Source organism: Pelophylax lessonae (assembly GCF_965119305.1).
Source record: "Pelophylax lessonae genome assembly, chromosome: 3".
NCBI classification, from domain to species: Eukaryota; Metazoa; Chordata; class Amphibia; order Anura; family Ranidae; genus Pelophylax; species Pelophylax lessonae.
The window spans coordinates 479,266,227-479,289,890 of record NC_138770.1 but is presented as its reverse complement, the minus strand read 5'-3'; the positions used below and the strand labels follow the sequence as shown (position 1 = coordinate 479,289,890).

Below are 23,664 nucleotides of genomic sequence, written 5' to 3'. Positions count from 1 at the left end.
AAAAGAGGATTCTAAAAACAGGAAAAAACAGATCTTATGATCGACCAGATTATAAATATAGTGTAGACCAGGGCCGGACTGGGTATGAAAACCAGCCCTGGAAAAAATTACATACCAGCCCCGGAAAAAATTATATACCAGCCCCATAGCATTGCGTCCTCATACCAGCACAACGTTGAGTTCTTGTTCATAAAAAGGTAAAATCATGCATTTTAAAGCACATTTAATGAGAGCATTATTTATAGATAAGACCGATATAAAAGCACACAAAGGACTTGTATATAAAGAGCACAAAAAAGTTGTAAACGTGGCGCAATCATCAAGATTAGACCCTTTATTGTTATGGTGATTAGACTACATTTAAAACTTTGCCCCACAATAGCTCTTTATGTAGAACCCCTATTGTTCCAAATATCACAGTAGACCATTATCCATGAAATTGTGCCAGTCCCATCAAAATTGTCCAAATAAAGAATAATCAAAGAGCTTTACTTCAAAGTATAGGAAACAAATAGTTTCCAAACTTTATTAACAACATATATACAGTAAATTACTCAAACACACAAAACAGTAGTAAATGCAAAAAAACTTTTTAAAAAGGTAACAAAGTTACAGCACAGGAGTTTAACAAGCCGAACAACAATACTGACTGAACAGATATCTTTGTGACGTCCATCATAACCAGATTTAGTACATGTGCATAGCACCACACATGAATCTGGCCAGGTGCTTTATTACTCAGCCAAGTGCTGAATCCATTGTACTGACCCTGCATATTAGAAGCTCCATCTGTTGAGTTCCCAACACAGTTTGCAACATCAATTTCCATGGATTCCAACACATCGCAAACCAGTTCACACAAAGCCTTCCCTGTTGTGGATGTGCAGTTTACTACAGCAACCAAACGTTCATGGACCACATCTGTGACATACCGAATTATTACCGAACACTGGTCTGACACATTTATATCCTGAGTTGTATCAAGCTGTATTGAGAACATGCCAGCATCTCTGATCTCTTGGGCAATACCTTTTTTCAGAAGTGCTGAAATTACACAGATGATGTTGTTAACTGTTGTTTTTGAAATTAATGTAACAAAGCCACCACGTCCTTTGCTACTTTTTGCACTTTGATGCTGCTTTTTACTCTTTTTAATAACTGTATCAAGGTGATTTCGCAGCAAGGGATCAAATTTGCTTAGGAGTAGCAAAATCTCAAGGAAATTTCCATGGTCCAACTTTTCATTTTCTAAAGTATATGCTGCTTCAGCTGTTGCCCGATAGCTTAGGCCTCTTTTTCCAATCAGCTTGATGGTTTCAACTATCCGCTCTAGGATGGCACGTTTTTGCTTCACTTCCTCTTTCCTGGCTGTTGTTTGTTTCTCGAAGAAATGACTAGATATGTTCATATTCTTCAACCTCATCAAAAAGGATTCAGAGCTATTATTGTGAAGGTTACTTCTTTCGTGCTCTTCAATTCGCTGGTACATGTGCTTTTCATCAATGCAACCATTAATAAAAGCACTGTCTTCTGTCTTTTTACTGAAAGCTAGACACACCATGCAGAAAAAAGCACCATGTCCATGTGAATATGTCAACCAGTTAGGCTTCTTTCCATCCCTCCTCTGATATAACTTTTTGGAATTAAAAGAAAGGACAACTGGTTGGCATGGATGAAATAATAAGAAGGAATCTAAATTTTCCGATTTTGGTCTGATAAACCACATTTTATCATCAACTGTGTCAGACATGCCCTCCCTAATGCCAACTACTTCTGGAATATCTTCTGTTGATAATGATCCTTCTTCATGTTCTTCAGTTTCTAGCTCAACAGGAGCTTCAATACAATGGACACTATCTTCACCTGCATCAGTATCTACATCAAACTGTACAGTACTTTGCACAGCGCTATGCATTGCTGTGCTACAGCTAGCACCACTGTCTTCATCTGTAGATGCAGGTGGTAAGTCATGCTTTGTTGCCACCATCTTAAACAAGCTACTGACTTTTTTATACTGGTGTGCATCTTTTTCTAACAGTTTTTTTTTTCACGTTCTTTTTCTGCTCCACCTTTCTGTTTTCTTTTACCTTCACCCTTCTTATCCATGGCAATCACTAAAAAAAAAAGGAATATATTTGCTATATTTGATTCAGCTACAAAACAAATGAATTACATCTGAACCATGGGCAAAATGATCCAGAATCCCAAACTATGGGAGTGGATGGATTAGAAGGGTAATTCTAATCAAATTGCTTATAAAATGTCCGCTGGGTCATGTGAAAATTTGGGAAACATGTCCCAATGAAGCCAAATTATATATTTCAGAAATAAAAAGCTTGCCAGGGGTAAAGCCTGGTATTACAATTTTTATGAACTCAACATGAGACACTTTTTTTAAGCCAATGTACAAAAGCATTATATACATCAGCGGAGCAAGACTTTACTACCCACATTAAGCAATGCAGGGTAAAAAGGATGAAGCAGATAGATTACCCGTACAGAGAATAAAAAAACCAACATAAAAACAAATCCTAGCCCTGCATTTCAGGTATAGAACAATGTAATACCATATGGCAGACATGAACTGAATAACACATGCAAGCCTGCAACGGCAGGTATAGATCAACAGAATAACACGTGCAAGCCTGCAAAGGGCAGCTATAGATCAAAAGAATAACACATGATGCAAGCCTGCAATGGCAGGTATAGATCAACAGAAGGCAGAGGGGGGAGAGAAGTGGCGCAAACAGACAGTGGAGTGACTGCAAAAATATACTGTGGACAGATGGTGGAATGTAATCCAATAGCTGGACACTTGGATGGCTGCAGGCTTGTAGAGGGTGAAGCGACCCTGTATGGTTTCAGGAGAGAGAGAGAGAGAGAGCCAAGCGCCGATCTGAGTGTAGCACAGCAGTAATTTTAATGACACACAATAAAATCGTTACTCACAAGAGGTCCATAAAAACAGGCATTGGTAAAATCCAAGAGGGGAAGGTCTCTGGGGTCACATCCGAGGTGGAACATCCAGTCAGGCGGTGCCGCTGTGATGAGGGAGGACAGCCGATGGCCTCATGTCGGAGGCGGGAGACGTGCAGGTCCTCTGTGGTGGTGGAGCAGCGTGGGACCGCCGGTCGGATGGTTGTGACGTCACTTCCGGAGACAGCAGGGAATCAAACGGCGACGCGTTGCGGAGCTCCGCTCCTTCTTCAGGCCGTGCAGGGGCCATTTTGGATGTGGTATTTATGCCCATAGTCCGGGACAAGAACTATAGTGGCTCAGGAAGGACAAAATTGGGGAAGGGCGAACCAGCAATGGGATTGTTATCTACATAGAGAGTGGTGGAGGCTAGAGAAGGGAGGAGGGAACTGTGTGGGGAGGGGGAAGGGGGGGGGGGAAACGGGGGGGGGGAAAGGGCAAGAGGGGGTGGAGGAATGGCGGGGGGGGGGAAGAAAGGGAAAAAGAAGAAAGGAAAAGGGGGAGGGAAGAATGTGCTGACTTGACTGGATGTTTTGGTATTGGGGCCAATAACAGTGTAACACTACAGGATGAGTGTACATGGTATGGAGAGTAGTGTGCATGAAGGGACTAGATTATATTTTAGGACAGGAACGGTCCGTGCGGTGAGAGCGCACATGTGTGGATGTATACAGTAAGGACAATTGATATGAAAAAGAAGAAGTAATAAATAAATAAATAAATAATTAAATAAATAAATATATATGTGAAGGGTGTAGTCAGGGAATGTTTGGACTGGTGCAACATGATTGGATTGATTGTGTGACATGTATGAACCTACGCATGAGGGCAAGAATGGGGGGGGGGGAAAGGGGGAGGGGGGAAAAAATGTGTGCGTGCGTGAATGCGTATTACTGCACGCATGTTCGCAAGCATGTGTATATGCGGGATAGCACATATACACAAACATACAACAGCACACCCACACACGCACACCTATGGGAAGTTGGTGTGCCAATGTGTGGGCGGGTGTCGTGCGGGGCATATATGGAGTTAGGTCATACTATGAATCGAATGATGGTAGAGAAACTATGTGGGCAAGATTAACTAATATATGGGTACTTACTTTGGTGTTGGCTTGATATGAAGAAGCATATGACGGGAGGGTTCAAAAAGGTCTCTGGAAGACGGAAGGAAGAACCTGGGCAGAAAATGATCATGTTAGAATACCACAAGAAATATTACTTAGGGAGATGGGCTACAGCAGCACATTAATTTCAATTTCTTCGTTCAGGCCCCCAGGCGAGAGCGTTTCAAGGGAGTAAATCCAGAAGGTTTCCCTCTGGCACAACCGCTTGAAACGCTCTGTCCTGGGCAAGGTATTAGGAATTGACTCAATTACCCACACCTTGAGTCCGGAGGGAGATTGGTTATGGAACTCTGCAAAGTGCCTGGGGACACTGTGTTTGTCCTTCCCTTTTTCGACCAGCCGACGATGCTCACCAAATCATTTCCTAAGGGGTCTTATGGTGCGGCCTACGTAGAATAGTCCACATGGGCAGGTTAGACAGTATATGACATAGTCTGTGGAACAGTTGTAGAATTGTTTGATTTGGTGTTTTTTGCCTTTCACAGTGAACTCTTTCTGTCCGTGTTGAACATGGGCGCAAGTGAGGCACAAGGGTTTGCGATACTGGAACATCCCTATGAGGGGGATGAGGCAGATGGTGGTGGTGGGGTGGGGGGTGGTTGATTTGAGTTTGCTCGAGGCAATGAGATTTTTGATGTTTGAGGATTTTCTGTATGAGACTTTGGGAACAGAAGGGATGGTGGATTTTAAATGGGGGTCCTCTGATAAGATGGACCAGTGTTTTCGTAAGATCTTTTCCATTTGTCTGTGTTTAGTATGGAACTGTGTGGTGAATCGTAGGGGTTGGGGCAATGAGTTCTTTGAGTGGGTCCCCATATATTAGTTAATCTTGCCCACATAGTTTCTCTACCATCATTCGATTCATAGTATGACCTAACTCCATATATGCCCCGCACGACACCCGCCCACTCATTGGCACACCAACTTCCCATAGGTGTGCGTGTGTGGGTGTGCTGTTGTATGTTTGTGTATATGTGCTATCCCGCATATACACATGCTTGCGAACATGCGTGCAGTAATACGCATTCACGCACGCACACATTTTTTCCCCCCTCCCCCTTCCCCCCCCCCCCATTCTTGCCCTCATGCGTAGGTTCATACATGTCACACAATCAATCCAATCATGTTGCACCAGTCCAAACATTCCCTGACTACACCCTTCACATATATATTTATTTATTTAATTATTTATTTATTTATTTTATTTATTTATTACTTCTTCTTTTTCATATCAATTGTCCTTACTGTATACATCCACACATGTGCGCTCTCACCGCACGGACCGTTCCTGTCCTAAAATATAATCTAGTCCCTTCATGCACACTACTCTCCATACCATGTACACTCATCCTGTAGTGTTACACTGTTATTGGCCCCAATACCAAAACATCCAGTCAAGTCAGCACATTCTTCCCTCCCCCTTTTCCTTTCTTCTTTTTCCCTTTCTTTTCCCCCCCCCCGCCATTCCTCCACCCCCTCTTGCCCTCCCCCCCCCCGTTTTTCCCTTCCCCCCCCCCCCTTCCCACACAGTTCCCTCCTCCCTTCTCTAGCCTCCACCACTCTCTATGTAGATAACAATCCCATTGCTGGTTCGCCCTTCCCCAATTTTGTCCTTCCTGAGCCACTATAGTTCTTGTCCCGGACTATGGGCATAAATACCACATCCAAAATGGCCCCTGCACGGCCTGAAGAAGGAGCGGAGCTCCGCAACGCGTCGCCGTTTGATTCCCTGCTGTCTCCGGAAGTGACGTCACAACCATCCGACCGGCGGTCCCACGCTGCTCCACCACCACAGAGGACCTGCACGTCTCCCGCCTCCGACATGAGGCCATCGGCTGTCCTCCCTCATCACAGCGGCACCGCCTGACTGGATGTTCCACCTCGGATGTGACCCCAGAGACCTTCCCCTCTTGGATTTTACCAATGCCTGTTTTTATGGACCTCTTGTGAGTAACGATTTTATTGTGTGTCATTAAAATTACTGCTGTGCTACACTCAGATCGGCGCTTGGCTCTCTCTCTCTCTCTCTCCATAGATCAACAGAATAACACGTGCAAGCCTGCAACGGCAGGTATAGATCAACAGAATAACACGTGCAAGCCTGCAACGGCAGGTATAGATCAACAGAATAACACGCGCAAGCCTGCAACGGCAGGTATAGATCAACAGAATAACACGTGTAAGCCTGCAACAGCAGGTATAGATCAACAGAATAACACGCGCAAGCCTGCAACGGCAGGTATAGATCAACAGAATAACACGCGCAAGCCTGCAACGGCAGGTATAGATCAACAGAATAACACGTGCAAGCCTGCAACGGCAGGTATAGATCAACAGAATAACACGTGCAAGCCTGCAACAGCAGGTATAGATCAACAGAATAACATGTGCAAGCCTGCAACGGCAGGTATAGATCAACAGAATAACACGTGCAAGCCTGCAACGGCAGGTATAGATCAACAGAATAACACGTGCAAGCCTGCAACGGCAGGTATAGATCAACAGAATAACACGTGCAAGCCTGCAACAGCAGGTATACATCAACAGAATAACACGTGCAAGCCTGCAACAGCAGGTATAGATCAACAGGAGTTTTTTTTTCGCGATATTTCTCTGAATGATGTCTCACCCTATGCTCTGCCTTCTGTGCAGGTATAAAATCTCAGCCTCAGCAATATTCCAGAGTCCAGGTTGTTTCTGTATCACCTCACTGGTACAACAATTTAAAGAAATAAATCACAATGCAGTACTTTACAAATGTGTGAAGTAAAAAAAAAAAGTTTTCAAATGGATACTTCAGGCACCAACACAACTTCATCTAGATAAAGTTCTGTGGATATCATGAAAAATGATACATTTGTATTACGGGAGGGGGGGGGTCAGCATTGTATTAGGGGCCCTAATACAATGCTGATCCCCCCCCCCCCCAATACAATGTGGACCCTCCCCCCTAATACAATGCTGTCCCCCCGACCCCCTCCCTCTAATAAAATTCTGACCCTTCCTCCCCCTAATACAATGCTGTTGCCCCGACCCCCCCTCCCCCTTATACAATGCCCCCCTTATACAATGCTGATTCCCCTCCCCCTAATACAATGCTGTTCCTCTCCTCCTAATACAATGTAGGCATGCAATGGTGTCAGATTTACATGCTGCGATTAATTAAAGTTTTGCCATGGTATACGGTATTATTAGTATTCAATCATATGAAAAATAAAGCCATCAGTGTCTGGCCTACCAGGTGATGACTGGTTCTGACGCTCAGCTCTGATTCGATGGCCTGGTCATTAAAGAGGCAAATCCTTGCGGTCCAGAAGTGGTTAAACCTGAAGGAGGACCGGTGTTTTTATTTATAAATTACTTTACTATTGCTTTAGGCCTGGTTCCCATGTATGCAGGTTGGCGGCCCACATTTGCACAGGCATAGCAGCTGATTATACAGGTTGATTTGCACAACATATACTGGATAACAATAAATTTGACTATAAAATAATTCATACAATATACTAAAATACGCTGTGTAAATGATGCAATGTGCAAAAAATGCAGTAATAAATACAATTTAAAAAAGGGACTATTGTGCTAATATGCATTAATTAACATATATGTGCAATAAAAGTGCAATGTCGGCCGGGTTCTATTGAACCGACTGATGCCATCCGATATTCGGCCCACACTAGGCTTTACTTTATGTACCATGAACTGTAGATATATTAATTATTATCAGGGGTTCCCTCCCTGAGACCTGAAACTTATTTCAAGGGTTCCTCTGTGTTAACATGGTTGAGAAAGGCTGTTGTGGAGTAGATTTCATTTTTACTCTGGTTTTCATTCTGAGTAGATGGCTGACCACTTACTAAATCTTTTTTTGTTTCAAGTATCATTACATTCTGCAAGGCCTTATTTATAGCCCCTGAAATGCAATTGGTATGGTCCATAGTTCCAGCACCAAAATTTCTCTGCTGCTACTAATAGAAGGGGTGGTTATACAGCTGAGACTTATGACGAATACTGCAGTCCCCCCCAGAAGCACTGTGAAAAACCTGCTAAATCTTAACGAGATGTGCTTTGTAAAGCTCAGAGTATTAATGTAAATTAAGGGAACTTTCTAATACAGTTACATTCCCAGACGGCATTAGCTGATAACTCACTGATTTTACCTTTTGCCTAGAGTTGCCTTCTAAACACAGGATGTCTGCCCTTGTCCAAATGACCCACTGCATAAAAAAGGAAAAGACTTTCAGTTAAATCACTTCATAAATAACCAGAGAGGCAAAACCCACTGTAAAAATGTAAGACCATGAAGCGCTGGCTAAAAGCAGCCACAGTATTTTAAGCTGCTGACTTTTTTTGAGAGTGGGGGAAGGGGGCCTGGGACTCCCTTTTTAAGTTTTGATGATTCTATAGTCAGTGGTGGGATTCAAAAATTTTAGTAACCAGTTCCGACTTTCCCAGCAGAATAACCAGTGTGCCCCCTTTTAATGCAGAATGACCAGTGTGCCCCCTTTCAATGCACAGTGACCAGCATGCTCCCCTTTCAATGCAGAGAGACCAGCATGCCCCCTTTCAATGCACAGGGACCAGCGTGCCCCCCTTTCAATGCACAGTGACCAGCGTGCCCCACTTTCAATGCACATTGACCAGCACTGCGTGCCCCCCTTTCAAGGCACAGTGACCAGCGTGCCCCCCTTTCAAGGCACAGTGACCAGCGTGCCCCCCTTTCAAGGCACAGTGACCAGCGTGCCCCCCTTTCAATGCACAGTGACCAGCGTGCCCCCCTTTCAATGCACAGTGACCAGCATGCCCCACTTTCAATGCACAGTGACCAGCGCTGTGTGCCCCCCTTTCAATGCAGAGAGACCAGCGTGCCACCCTTTCAATGCACAGTGACCAGCGTGCCACCCTTTCAATGCACAGTGACCAGCGTGCCACCCTTTCAATGCACAGTGACCAGCGTGCCACCCTTTCAATGCACAGCGACCACAGCATTGCCCCCATTCATTGCAGAGTGCCCACAGCATTGCCCCCAATCATTGCAGAGTGCCACAGCATTGCCCCCAATCATTGCAGAGTGCCACAGGCTTGCCCCCAATGATCATTGCAGAGTGCCACAGCATTGCCCCCAATGATCATTGCAGAGCGCCACAGCATTGCCCCCATTCATTGCAGAGCGCCACAGCATTGCCCCCATTCGTTGCAGCATTGCCCCCATTCATTGCAGAGCGCCACAGCATTGCACCCATTCATTGCAGAGCACCACAGCCTTGCCCCCATTCATTGCAGAGCGCCACAGCATTGCCCCCATTCATTGCAGAGCGCCACAGCATTGCCCCCATTCATTGCAGAGCGCACAGCATTGCCCCCATTCATTGCAGAGCGCACAGCATTGTCCCCATTCATTGCAGAGCGCCACAGCATTGCCCCCATTCATTGCAGAGTGCACAGCATTGCCCCCATTCATTGCAGAGCGCACTACATTGCCCCCATTCATTGCAGAGCACACAGCATTGCCCCCATTCATTGCAGAGCGCACAGCATTGTCCCCATTCATTGCAGAGCGCCACAGCATTACCCCCATTCATTGCAGAGCGCACAGCTTTGCCCCCATTCATTGCAGAGCGCACAGCATTGCCCCCATTCATTGCAGAGCGCCACAGCATTGCCCCCATTCATTGCAGAGCGCACGGCATTGACCCCATTCATTGCAGAGCGCACAGCATTGCCCCCATTCATTGCAGAGCGCACAGCATTGTCCCCATTCATTGCAGAGCGCACAGCATTGCCCCCATTCATTGCAAAGCGCACAGCATTGCCCCCATTCATTGCAGAGCGCCACAGCATTGCCCCCATTCATTGCAGAGCGCACAGCATTGCCCCCATTCATTGGCAGCATGATGATATACTACTTACCAGGCACAACGACTGGATGGGACACACCACACAGCACACACACTCGACAGTCTGCCAGCATGAAAACCGCCAAACTGGACTGGAGCTGACCTCTGACCTGCGATCACATGCTGGCGTGCGTGCAGTGTGGGAGACTGGGAGGGGGAAGGGATCGTTGTGCCAGACTCCAGTTGAAAAGATTCACCAGCCAGAGCCAGCACCGCCGTCCACCGCGCAGGCGCAGCCGGCCAGCCGCCCCGCCGTGACGTCATGCCACTCACAGGCACAGCGGGAGCGCAGAGGGGGCCGGGGCAGTGCACGCAGCCTGGTTGCACAGCGTCAGCGGCCGCCGGCCAATCGGCGGACAGCACGAGCGGCCAATCAGCGGCGAGCGGCCCCAATCAATGGAATCCTTAAAGCGGCACTGCGGGCGGCCGGCAATACTTAAAGCGGCGCTCTGCAGGCGGCCCTATCAAAGCGGCCCCAGGGCCGGCGGCCCACCGGGAAATATCCCGGTATCCCGATACGCCAGTCCGGCCCTGGTGTAGACAATAACTATCCTCACGGAATACTGATTTTCAGTTGTGCGGCGCAATCCGCCACCTAAAATGGAAACTCCGTGCAAAAAACGGGATGTCTATGCTTCAACTCAAACTTCAGCGTCTAAAACAACCACCAGTTTCACTAATAAACGAGTTCCTGCCAAAAAACTATTTTAGCAAATGCACAAATCGATTGATATACTAAAACACAGAATCTGCCGCCAAAACCAACACCGACTGATAATCTATTGCTATCCTTTTGAACAAAACTGATATTACAACAGAGATGCTGAAAAGGAAAAGTTAACACATATATCACAACCCCATATAAAACCCCTTAAGGTTGTATAAACTGGGAACCTTGTAGAGGACTTCAGTATAGGTTTCTCCCCCAATTAATAGACCTATCCACAAATATTAATACAGAATACCCCTTTGTTATACAAAAGAGCAAAGCTGCAAAATACAAGGTCCTTTTGCTAAGCTGTGTTTCTAACTTCCACAGGGGACAAAGAAAGTAAGCTTTGGTCTAAAGCAACAAATATTCAAAAACTGAAATAAAGTGTGTCTTAACCACAAACGGCCAGCCTTTGTTTCACTAGACTCGACTCACTCCCTTCTCTTTCTCCGCTATGATGTTAAAAACCTTTGGTTTTTACCTTTCTTATTGTGGATAAAAGTCTGGTATAAATGCATTCTATACCATTCTGTTTGTCCACCTGGGCAGTTTTTCTCCAATCCTTTGTCAAACCAATCCAATCCAATCCAAACCAAACCAATCCTTTGTCAACCAAGAAAATAGCTAGAACTGGTTTTTAACATTCGGCTTCCATTGATTTCAGTAGGGTTCATATTCGGTAATCAAACTTTAATAAAGTTTACTGAACCCAGGTACGTTCAGCTCGTCACTAGAGGAGTGGAGAGGAAAACTATAGAGTGTCACTTAAGCAACAGCTCTAAGTAGTGCTTATATAACATCTAAGTTGGCATCACTCAGTCATTTATAGGTAAAATAACACAATCTTATAAATTTAAAAGAAAATTAGTAATCTGGCAACAGAGTGGCTTTAAGTTATTTGCTTCAAATAATTTCAATAATAATATTCATTAATAACGAAAATATCATATAAAATGTTTCCACATTTCCCCCACAAGGTGTAAATTGTACTGCTGTGGACGTGATCATGTACAATGGCTGACTGCTCTGATGATACTGGATGTGAGTGTAGCCAGCCATTACATAAGGTTCATATACGGGATTTACCCCAGGGTTATCAGCGTCCAGTTTCAGATATTTGTCAGTTTTCAGCATACTGCATGCACTCAGCCAGCTCTCCTCTCAACTCCTACTCCACCCACAAGCCTCTGCCTTATGTGCTGCTTCCTGGGGTATGCTTAGGGACCGGAGTCCCCATAGTCAGGAGTGGAGGTCCTTTTCTCACCCGAATGTCACTCTGGACCTCCAAAATTCCGGGTCCCATATATACCACTACTAATGTTGAGAGGACTGCGAGTCAGTCCTCTCTTTTACTTGACTGTCCTGATATTCCTCACCCATCATGGGTGAGACCCCTGAATACATAAAATATTTCCCTTAAAAAGGGTCATAACCCAAATATTGGTGGTGACATGTAGCAACCTTCCTGTAATATATATATATATATATATATATATTGTAAGCTGGGGAACAGGTAGCAGGTGCAAAGCTCCCTGGGATACTGGGATAAGCAGTCTTTCAGGCACAGATACCAAATCCAGTGAGGTAGTGACAAACAGTGCGGTGTTTATTGGTGCTATATACAAGTCTATATACAGGTGCTGTACAGTGCTTTAAGGAAAAACAACCAGAAGAAATAATAGCAAAACAAATGCCTAGCCGTGTCTGGCACTTACTATATACAAAGCAGGCCCTCACTAACAAGCTGAGCAAGCCTATCGCTTGTCAGCTTCCACATACACAATCTGACAGTGTTACCAGCCTTCTGCTCTCCTAGACAAACGTTGTCTAATTTCCCAGGCTGAGAGAGAGCACTGCTGTCTGTTTTGGGTGAGTTTAAATTGGCCTGGGGAAGAGGACCAAGATCCGAACTGGATCATGGATCAGAGATCCCTAAAGGTATACGAGAGATGCCTGGGTGATGTATAAACCCCGAACAGGACTTTTCCTGTCTCTCTCTGGGACGCTCTGCTACAATATATATATATATATATATATATATATATATATATATATACTCACACACACACATATACAATAAAACCTTTGACTGAGAGTAACTTGGTTTGAGAGTGTTCTGCAAGACAAGCACATTTTTTTTTTAAATAAATTTTGACTTGATAAACAAAGCGATTACTTGATATACAAATAGTGTCATGTCTAGAGTTGAGCGGACACCTGGATGTCCGTGTTGGGCGGGTTCGGCCGAACTTTAAAAAAAAGTCCGGGTCCGTGTCCCGGACTTTTTCCTAACTTTACCCGGACACCGAACCCCATTGAAGTCAATGGGGACCCGAACTTTGAGGCACTAAAATGGCTATAAAAAAACAATGGAAAGGGCTAGAGTGCTGCAAATGGCAGCAAAATGTAGTTAAGAGCATGGCAAGTGCTCTGCAAACAAATGTGGATAGGGAAATAACTTAAAATAACAAAAAAACAGAAAAATAAAACAATTTTCTTCATCTGTGAAGGACGAGGCCCATATGTAGTAGGAAGGAAGTTGGGGTGGCGGTGGAGGTGGCGGTGTAGGTGGAAGCGGCGGTGGAGGGGGACGAGGTAGCCAACACTGCTTTTTTTCAGTCATTTTAAATTAGGGTACACCCCAAAAGAGTGAGAAAGATCAAAAATATAACAATGGCTGGGTAAGGTCGGTATCCATCTCTATTCTGCACAAGGTACGGAAAAGTCCTGTGGGATCCATGCCTGTTTCATTTTAATGAACGTGAGATTGTCCACATTGTCTCTGGACAGGCGACTGCGCTTGTCTGTGATAACGCCCCCAGCCGTGCTAAACACATGTTCAGATAATACACTGGCTGCAGGGCACTTTAGCACCTCCAAGGCGTAAAGGGCAAGCACAGGCCATGAGCCCAATTTGGAGACCCAGAAGTTGAAGGGGGCAGACCCATCATTCACTACATGTAGGCGTGTGCACACATACTGCTCCACCATGTTGGTGAAATGTTGCCTCCTGCTAAGACGTTCCATATGAGCTGCTGTTTGTTGCGGCGTGCTGACAAAGCTTTTCCACATTTCGGCCATGCTAACCCTGCCTTCTGGGGTGCTGGCGGTGCCCTGGTTGCGTTGGCGACCTCTTCCTCCTCCTCCTCCTCCTCTGCCTTGGCCTTGTGCTTCCACTGTGGCCCCACTGTCAGGTGGGAATGCCAGCAGCATCGCGTCTACCAGCATGCGCTTGTACTCGCGCATCTTGCGATCACGCTCCAGTGAGTGAATTAAGGACGGTACGTTGTCCTTGTAACGGGGATCCAGCAGCGTGGCCACCCAGTAATCAGCACAAGTTAGAATGTGGGCAACTCGACGGTCGTTGTGGAGACACTGCAGCATGTAATCGCTCATGTGTGCCAGGCTGCCCAGAGGCAACGAAAGGCTGTCCTCTGTGGGAGGTGTATCGTCTGTGTCTTCTGTATCCCCCCCCCAGCCATGCACCAGTGATGGCCATGAGCTGGCCTGGGTGCCACACTGCTGTGAACATGGTTCCATCTCCTCCTCCATCTCCTCCTCCATCTCCTCCTCCTCCTCATCCTCCAGAACTGTGCCCCTGCTGGACAATTGTGTCCCTGGCGTTTGTGGGTGCAGGAACCCACCCTCAGAGCCACTTGTGAATGACTGCCCTAAAAGCCATGGAAATGATCCCTCTTCCTCCTCCTCCTCCTGTGCCACATCCTCCTCCATCATCGCCCGATGCGTTTTTTCAAGGAAGCATAGAAGTGGGATAGTTAAGCTGACAACGGCATCATCGGCACTGGCCATGTTGGTGGAGTACTCAAAACAGCGCAACAAAGCACACAAGTCTCGCGTGGAGGCCCAGTTATTGGTGGTGAAGTGGTGCTGTTCCGCAGAGCGACTCACACACGCTGAAACTCCTCTATGGCCTGCTGCTGCTCGCACAGTCTTTCCAGCATGTGCAAGGTGGAGTTCCACCTTCTGGGCACATCACATATGAGGCGGTGAGCAGGAAGGCCAAAGTTACGCTGCAGCGCTGACAGGCGAGCAGCAGCAGGGTGAGAACGCCGAAAGTGCGCACAGACGGCCTGCACTTTCTGCAGCAGCTCTGACATACCGGGGTAATTTTGAAGGAACCTCTGCACCACCAAATTCAGCACATGCGCTAGGCAAGAGATGTGCGTCAAACCGGCTAGGCCCAGAGCTGCTATGAGATTTCGCCCGTTATCGCACACCACCATGCCGGGCTTGAGGCTCGCTGGCACCAACAACTCATCGGTCTGCTGTTCCATGCTCCTCCACAACTCATGCGCGGTGTGGGATTTTTCCCCCAAACATGCAAGTTTTAAAACTGCCTGCTGTCGTTTACCCCTGGCTTTGCTGAATTTGGTGGTGAAGGTGTTACGCTGACCGGATGAGGAGGCGGTAGAGGATGAGGAAGGAACAGGATTTAAACTGAAGCGCCCTGCAATCCTCGGTGGTGGAAGGAGATGTGTCAAACAAATTGAAAGGGTGTATCTCAGACGCACACATACAGACTATGCTGCAATTTAATTTTTGTCACCTGCATGGGTGTATATTGAATAGCGGAATAGAACAAAAGTATATAAAAGGGTATATCTCACACGCACAGACTAGGCCGCAATTGAATTATTTTCACCCGCATGGGTGTATATTGAATAGAGGAATAGTTCATCCAGGAGGAAACTGCTTTGCAGGTTTTCTGGGAGTGCCCCTTTGCACAGAGCCTGTTTAGGGCCTTGGAACCTGAACTTAAGGACTTTGTACCACAGACTGCCATCACACACTTTGGTGTGCTAAATGGATTATTTGGTGGAACTTTTTCCCAAGAGGACATTGACAACGCCTGGCTGGTTCTGTGTTCCTTTAAGGACGCTTTATGGTGCTCCGAAAAGTGCCTTATCTACCAGCGAGAGAGGATGCCCATTGAGGACTGTCGCAGACTGGTCCATAGTCTGCTCAGAGACTATAACCTAATGGATCTCATGGAGGAAGAGGAGGTCTAGCGATTTCCCCTTCCCCAACTCTCCCTTGTGTGTTTTTGTCCTTTCATTAAAGCTTCACGCTTGCACTTCTCCGCCTCCCTTTCCCCCACTCTTTATTGTTTGTGTGTTTCACGTTTGTCTTTTTGTAATGTGGCGGTACACTTTATTTGCACACATAATCTAATTAGTAGGGTGTAGGTCCTTGGGACTGTCCCTGAATGTCCTGGGGGGGGGGGGGTATGGATATGGCCTTTTGGCTTGGTTCACCCACCTAGTACTTTGCCAGTGTAAGTACACCAGTCCCTTTCAGCAGCCTTGCGCCCCGGGGGATCAGGGTCAGGGTCCTTCCTCTTTCAGGAGGAGGACCATGTGTACATCCTGTGTACTTTTTTATGCACCCGTGATAGTCTGAGTGTGTTCACACACCACGGGCTTAAAAAAAAAACGGCTGGTGGTCCTGGTTTTTGTGGCGTGCCGACAAACCTTTTCCACATTTCATACATGCTAACCCTGCTCTCTGAGGTGCCGGCGGTGCCCTGGGTGTGTTGGCGACCTACTCCTCCTCTGCCTTTGCCTTGTGCTTTCAATGTGCCCCTGCTGTCATATGGGAATTCCACCAGCATCGCTTCTCGACCTTTTGGCTAAGATCAAGTGTAGTATCAGTTGTTATAGGTTATACAGTGGGGGCGCTCTGATGTCATTCTGCCTGACCAAGATTGGGTGGCGGCTATGGAAACCTGCTGGAGTGATGGGGGCTTGGAAGGCTTGATGTGTGGCCCTCAGGTTCCTTCCTCCTGGGGGGGGTGGGGGGTCTCTCTTCGGGAGAGCACCCCTGACCTAGTATTCGAGGTGGCTTTGGCTACCGTGAAGAACGGGATTCTGCCAGGCCTTCTGGCTAGGCAGATCATGGAAAACCTATGTCCCCATCAGGAGACTTGCCAACCAGTAATCAGCACAAGTTAGAATGTGGGCAACTTGGCGGTCGTTGCGCAGACATTGCAGCATGTAATCGCTCATGTGTGCCAGGCTGCCCAGAGGCAACGAAAGGCTGCCCTCTGTGGAAGGTGTATCGTTTGTGTCCTCTGTATACCCCCAGCCACGCACCATGGTTCCTCCTCCTCCTCATCCTCATCCATCATCCAGCAATTTTTCAAAAAGGTATACAAGTGGGATAGTAACGCTGAGAACGGCGCCATAGGCACTGTCCATGTTGGTGGAGTACTCGAAACAGTGCAACAAGGCACACAGGTCTCGCATGGAAGCCCAGTTATTGATGAAGTGGTGCTGTTCTGCAGAGCGACTCATGCGTGTGTGCTGCAGCTGAACCTCCGCTATGGCCTGCTGCTGCTCGCACAGTCTTGCCAGCATGTGCAGGGTGGAGTTCCACCTTGTGGGCACGTCACATATGACAACTCATTGGTCTGCTGTTCCATGCTCCTCCACAACTCCTGCGCGGTGTGGGATTTTTCACCCAAACAGGCAAGTTTTAAAACTGCCTGCTGTCGTTTACCCCTTGCTGTGCTGAAGTTTGTGGTGAAGGTGTTACGCTGACCGGATGAGGAGGCGTTAGAGGATGAGGAAGAGGAGTAGGAGGAGTTAGGAACAGGAGGCAAACTGAAGCACCCTGCAATCCTCGGCGGTGGAAGGAGATGCGCCAAACAAATTTAAAAGGTGTATCTCACACGTACCGATACAGACTATGCCGCAATTTAATTTTTTTCACCCCAAAAGGGTGTATATTGAATAGCGGAATAGAAAAAAGTATATAAAAAGGTGTATCTCACACGTACCAATACAGACTATGCCGCAATTTAATTTTTTTACCCCAAAAGGGTGTATATTGAATAGCGGAATAGAAAATTTTTTATAAAACGGTGTATCTCACACGTACAAACACAGACTAGGCCCCGATTACAATTTTTTGTACCCTAAATTTAGGGTGAGGATGAGGAAGAGGAGTAGGAGGAGTTCGGAACAGGAGGCAAACTGAAGCACCCTGCAATCCTCGGAGGTGTAAGATGCGCTCAAAAATTTGAAAGGTGAATCTCACACGTACCGATACAGACTATGCCGCAATTTAATTTTTTTTACCCCAAAAGGGTGTAGATTGAATAGCGGAATAGAAAATATGATATAAAAAAGTGTATCTCACACGTACAAACCCAGACTAGGCCCCGATTACAATTTTTTGTACCCTAAAGGCAGGATGAGGATGAGGAGTAGGAGGAGTTACGAACAGGAGGCAAACTGAAGCACCCTGCAATCCTCGGAGGTGTAAGATGCGCTCAAAAATTTGAAAGGTGAATCTCACACGTACCGATACACACTATGCCGCAATTTAATTTTTTTTACCCCAAAAGGGTGTAGATTGAATAGCGGAATAGAAAATATGATATAAAAAAGTGTATCTCACACTTACAAACCCAGACTAGGCCCGATTACAATTTTTTGTACCCTAAAGGCAGGATGAGGATGAGGAGTAGGAGGAGTTCGGAACAGGAGGCAAACTGAAGCACCCTGCAATCCTCGGAGGTGTAAGATGCGCTCAAAAATTTGAAAGGTGAATCTCACACGTACCGATACAGACTATGCCGCAATTTAATTTTTTTTACCCCAAAAGGGTGTAGATTGAATAGCGGAATAGAAAATACGATATAAAAAAGTGTATCTCACACGTACAAACCCAGACTAGGCCCCGATTACAATTTTTTGTACCCTAAAGGCAGGATGAGGATGAGGAGTAGGAGGAGTTACGAACAGGAGGCAAACTGAAGCACCCTGCAATCCTCGGCGGTGTAAGATGCGCCCAAAAATTTGAAAGGTGTATCTCACACGTACCGATACAGACTATGCCGCAATTTAATTTTTTTTACCCCAAAAGGGTGTAGATTGAATAGCGGAATAGAAAATATGATATAAAAAGGTGTATCTCACACGTACAAACCCAGACTAGGCCCCGATTTCAATTTTTTGTACCCTAAAGGCAGGATGAGGAGTAGGAGGAGTTCGGAACAGGAGGCAAACTGAAGCACCCTGCAATCCTCGGCGGTGTAAGATACGCCCAAAATATTGGAAAGGTGTATCTCACACGTACCGATACAGACTATGCCGCAATTTAATTTTTTTTACCCCAAAAGGGTGTAGATTGAATAGCGGAATAGAAAATATGATATAAAAAGGTGTATCTCACACGTACAAACCCAGACTAGGCCCCGATTACAATTTTTTGTACGGTAAAGGCAGAATGAGGATGAGGAGTAGGAGGAGTTCGGAACAGGAGGCAAACTGAATCACCCTGCAATCCTCGGCGGTGGAAGATGAGCCCCAAAAATTTGGAAGGTGTATCTCACACGTAACGATACAGACTATGCCGCAATTTAATTTTTTTTACCCCAAAAGGGTGTATATTGCAGTGGTTCTCAAATCCGGTCCTCGGGACCCGCTAACAGGCCAGATTTTAAGTATTACCTTGGGGGATGCAGACTAGAATACTGCAATCACTGAGAAGCAAATGAGATCACCTGTGATGTAATTTAGTTATCTTGCAAACCTGGCCTGTTGGTGGGTCCCGAGGACCGGATTTGAGAACCACTGGTATATTGAATAGCGGAATAGAAAATATGATATAAAAAGGTGTATCTCACACGTACAAACCCAGACTAGGCCCCGATTACAATTTTTTGTACCCTAAAGGCAGGATGATGAGTAGGAGGAGTTCGGAACAGGAGGCAAACTGAAGCACCCTGCAATCCTCGGCGGTGTAAGATGCGCCCAAAAAATTGGAAAGGTGTATCTCACACGTACCGATACAGACTATGCCACAATTTAATTTTTTTTACCCCAAAAGGGTGTAGATTGAATAGCGGAATAGAAAATATGATATAAAAAAGTGTATCTCACACGTACAAACCCAGACTAGGCCCCGATTACAATTTTTTGTACCCTAAAGGCAGGATGAGGATGAGAAGTAGGAGGAGTTCAGAACAGGAGGCAAACTGAAGCACCCTGCAATCCTCGGTGGTGTAAGATGCGCCCAAAAATTTGAAAGGTGTATCTCACACGTACCAATACAGACTATGCCGCAATTTAATTCTTTTTACCCCAAAAGTGTGTAGATTGAATAGCGGAATAGAAAATATGATATAAAAAGGTGTATCTCACACGTACAAACCCAGACTAGGCCCCAATTACAATTTTTTGTACCCTAAAGGCAGAATGAGGATGAGGAGTAGGAGGAGATTGAATAGTGGAATAGAAAAAAGTATATAAAATTGGTGATTTTTCAATAGCACATGTGAACACAGCAGTGTCTTATGTTTTATGTCACGTTCAGCAGCAGGCTACGAAGGGGAAAAAAAAAAATTCCCCTTTAACTTTGTAATTTTTAAATAGCAGATTAGAACAGCAATCTGTAGTAAACTATAGCTGAACGCTGCACACAACAGACTGATAAAAATATATTTTTTTCTCCCTCCTCCTCCTCCTCAGTGGGCTCAAGTGAGGGCAAAAAGATCGTTCACTGCACCACCCCCCACACAGCAAAATCAATGTAGATCGCTAACGGACGATTGTTCTGTCCTGTGTCTCCTATCTGTCCCTGCCTAATCTCTCCAGCCTGTCCCTAAAATGCTCAAATATCTTTCCCTGCCTACACTCTGACCTGTCCCTGCATTCTTTTCGGGCACAATGTTGTTTTTCCCTGTCTGTCCCTAATCAGCAGCAGCCAGCACCTACTGTATGATGTGTGCTCTCTCCCTACACTACAGCAGACTGACGCACCGCGCTGTGTCTCTCGAGCTTATAAAGACATGGGTCACATGCTTCAGATGGCCAATCACAGCTACTAATACATTAGTAGGCATGGCTGGGATGGCTTAAGGCACACCAGTTAAACGCTTGTTGATTGGCTGTTGAAAGCCCGCCATTAAAAGCGCGCCATTACATACAAAACAGGAAATAAACTTACCGAACACGGATTTTAAACCTGAACATACAGTAAAGTTTTCGGGTCCGTGTCCGGGTAGCAAAAATCCAATTATCCGGTACGGACCCAAATAATACAGTCCGTGTTCGCTCAACACTAGTCATGTCACAACTTAGTATAAAATAACAGAGAGGTGCCTCTAAGTGTAGAAATATGGTTACATTTATTGAAGGTACAACATTTAGCTACTCCCATGGTTGATGATTAAAACAGGCACATCTAAGTATGCAGGCAGCTGGGGTAAAGCTGTCCACATAGACCATCCTCTGCACTGTCATCGATGTCATCCCTTCCACACTACGCTCCAGGAGCGCTTCAAGCCTTGCTTTCAGATCACTCGAGCTCCAGCTTCAAAATGAGAAATAAGGCAGCAGCCAGTGCATGCTCACAAAGGTGTTAATTTAGTAAAGGCAAATAGACTACATTTTGCAAGTGCAATTGCACTCTGCAAGGAAATTAGTTCCAGAGCTTAGTAAATGTTCTGCTGACTTCCATCATCCAATCATGTGCAAGCAAAAATGCTTTCTTTTTTCCTTATATGTGATTGGGTATTTTTTTGCAAAGTGAAACTTCTCATTATTTACTAAGCTCTGGAGAAAATGCCCTCGCAGGGTCCAACTGCACGTACAAAGTACAGTCTATTTGCGTTTAGTAAATCAACCTCAAAGTGTGGCAGTGCAGGAGCCAGAAGAACGGCTGTGCTGGAATTGCCACTCACAGTTGGGACATGGATGGAAGCAGCTGAATCAACCAGGTATTTACAAGAAAGTAACAGATGGATGACAACAAGATTCCACACACAGGTATAGTGCATTAAAGCGATATACACAGAGAATTGTTGGGGGGTTTAATGACACTTTGACTAAGTTTTGAAAAAAATTATCCCAATTAAACCTATAAAAAAATGTATGTTTTTTTTTTCTTTTTTTTTCACAGCTCTATATGGAGTATTGTTTGACAAGAACAAAGAAGCAGGTTTTGCCAATTATCGTCTGTGGGAGTCCTTGGGATTCGTTATAGCTTATGGATATAGCAATTTTTTGTGTGTATCTGCAAAATTGTATATATTGCTTTCTGTACTTTTCCTTGGAATAACACTTTATGCTGTAGTTGAATATTTTGAAAAAAAAAAAAGAATGCTAAGCAGTGAAGCAAATGAAGTATTGGGTAAAAAAATCTGCCTTTACCAGCAGACTAAAATGTAAAATGATGTCACTTGTGTTTGATCACTGTTTGCATGGTCAGTGAATATTCAATAATATTAGTTATGTGTAGACATCTCTGCATTGGTGTTAAAGTAAAATCGTAAACAATAATGAATTAAATTTAAATAGAGTTGGTGTGTGTGATCAATTGCTTAATTCATAAAGTTTTAGTACAGATGGTGCATTTTTAAAGAAAATATTTGTATTACAAGGGTAGACAAGAACCATCTTTTGTACACTTCTGCACTTGTAAATGTACCTCAAGTGTATAGAATTAATCGCTTCTGAGGTGAATTTTGAAACTGAACATGTTCAGGAACGAGCTTTGGTTTTGATCTGAAGCAAATGTTCAGGATTGGATATGGCCAAACACGTGAATGTTTGGCTGACTTTGCCCTGAAAAATTTTGTGACATCTCATAATGCACTGCTTTTGACCCCAGCCAGCAGACTCACAAAATCCAATAATACAAAGAGTAGAAGTTATGAGCTAGAGACTGTTACCATTAGCAGCAGACTGGCTACCCAGTAACTCGTTTTCACAGCTGGGGCTAGGTCATGAACATGGAGCAGTCACGAAAAATTGTAAGGAGTGTTGCAGGGTACCCATTGATACTGGAAGGAAACCTTAAGCCCCACTGACATAAATGGACTTAAAGAGGAGCTCCAGTCTGGAAAAAAAAAGTCAGCAGCTACAAATACTGTAGCTGCTGACTTTTAATAAAATTACACTTACCTGTCCAGGAATCCCACAATGTCGGCACCCGAGCCGATTCGTCAATCAGGTTCGGGGGCAGGCACTCGTATTATAAGTAAGGGAAACTGGCAGTGAAGCCTTTAGGCTTCACAGCCGGTTTCCTACTGTGCATGCGTGAGTCGGGCTGCACTTGCTGAATGGTCCGGCCGTCTTTTGAAACCTGTGTGTGTCAGCTGGGGGAAGGCAAAAGGGACAGAAATGCTCGTAGATCGTCGATTGGGGATCTTACCAGGAAGCGGGAGTGGGTGTAAACAAGTGAAGTTTCCCCTTTTGGGTGGAGCTCTGCTTTAAGCAAATGAAAGACTAGGTAAGCATAACACAAGTAAATAACCCAGACCAGATGGCTTACACCCAAGAGTAAAATAACTCAGTCAGGTTATAGACAGACTAGTATTCCTAATCCTTGTGGACAGCATAATGACAGCAATTGTACCAGCTGATTGGAGAAAATTCAATGTGGTACCAATATTCAAAAGCGGCAGAGACATATTTCTGAAAACTACAGGCCAGTCAGCCTAACAACAATGATAGGTAAATTATTGGAGGGAATGATAAGGGACTCAAATATAAAAAGGAAAGCAAATAAACTGATAGGAATGCTTCCACTCAGCGCTAAATTATAAAATAATGATCAATCATAAAAGATAAGACAGCAGCCACTATAATAAATCATTGAATAGAGGTAGGAGGCCTATGCACTGCTAATAAGGTATAAGAAAGAAAGGAGTCAAGGGAGAGTGGATGTAGGTAGGATGTGAATATTGGGACAAAATCCCAAAAGCAAACCAGCAGCCAATTCTGTATTCTCACAAATACTAACAGAAATAAAGGTCAATAAGTGAACCGGCGCTAGTTAAGAAATAAATCATATAAAACGTTAAAAACGCATCAATGGTGAGTGACAAGAATAAATGAATAAATAAATAAATAAATTAGCTATGCATGATGCTTGTATACCAGACAAGAAAAAAATATATAAATATATTATCCAATAGT

At 45.1% G+C, this 23,664-nt stretch overlaps 1 protein-coding gene and 1 pseudogene across 2 annotated transcripts in view; one reads left to right on the top strand and one right to left on the bottom strand.

Annotated features, from left to right (window-relative positions):
• Nucleotides 1-22,032, top strand: part of LOC309549438 (protein unc-93 homolog A-like) — a 911,642-nt gene extending 889,610 nt beyond the window's left edge. Inside the window, exon 8 of the mRNA XM_082249731.1 lies at nucleotides 21,644-22,032. Within this exon, the coding sequence (XP_082105857.1) occupies nucleotides 21,644-21,912 (269 nt within the window). The 3' untranslated portion in view covers nucleotides 21,913-22,032. The remainder of the gene's footprint in view (nucleotides 1-21,643) is intronic.
• Nucleotides 593-11,848, bottom strand: LOC309550176 (annotated as a pseudogene). The gene is made up of 3 exons: nucleotides 11,727-11,848; nucleotides 4,082-4,156; nucleotides 593-2,094 (listed from the first exon to the last, which is right to left on the bottom strand). The product of its transcript is annotated as an uncharacterized misc_RNA (transcript).
• Nucleotides 22,033-23,664: the final 1,632 nt, after the last annotated feature.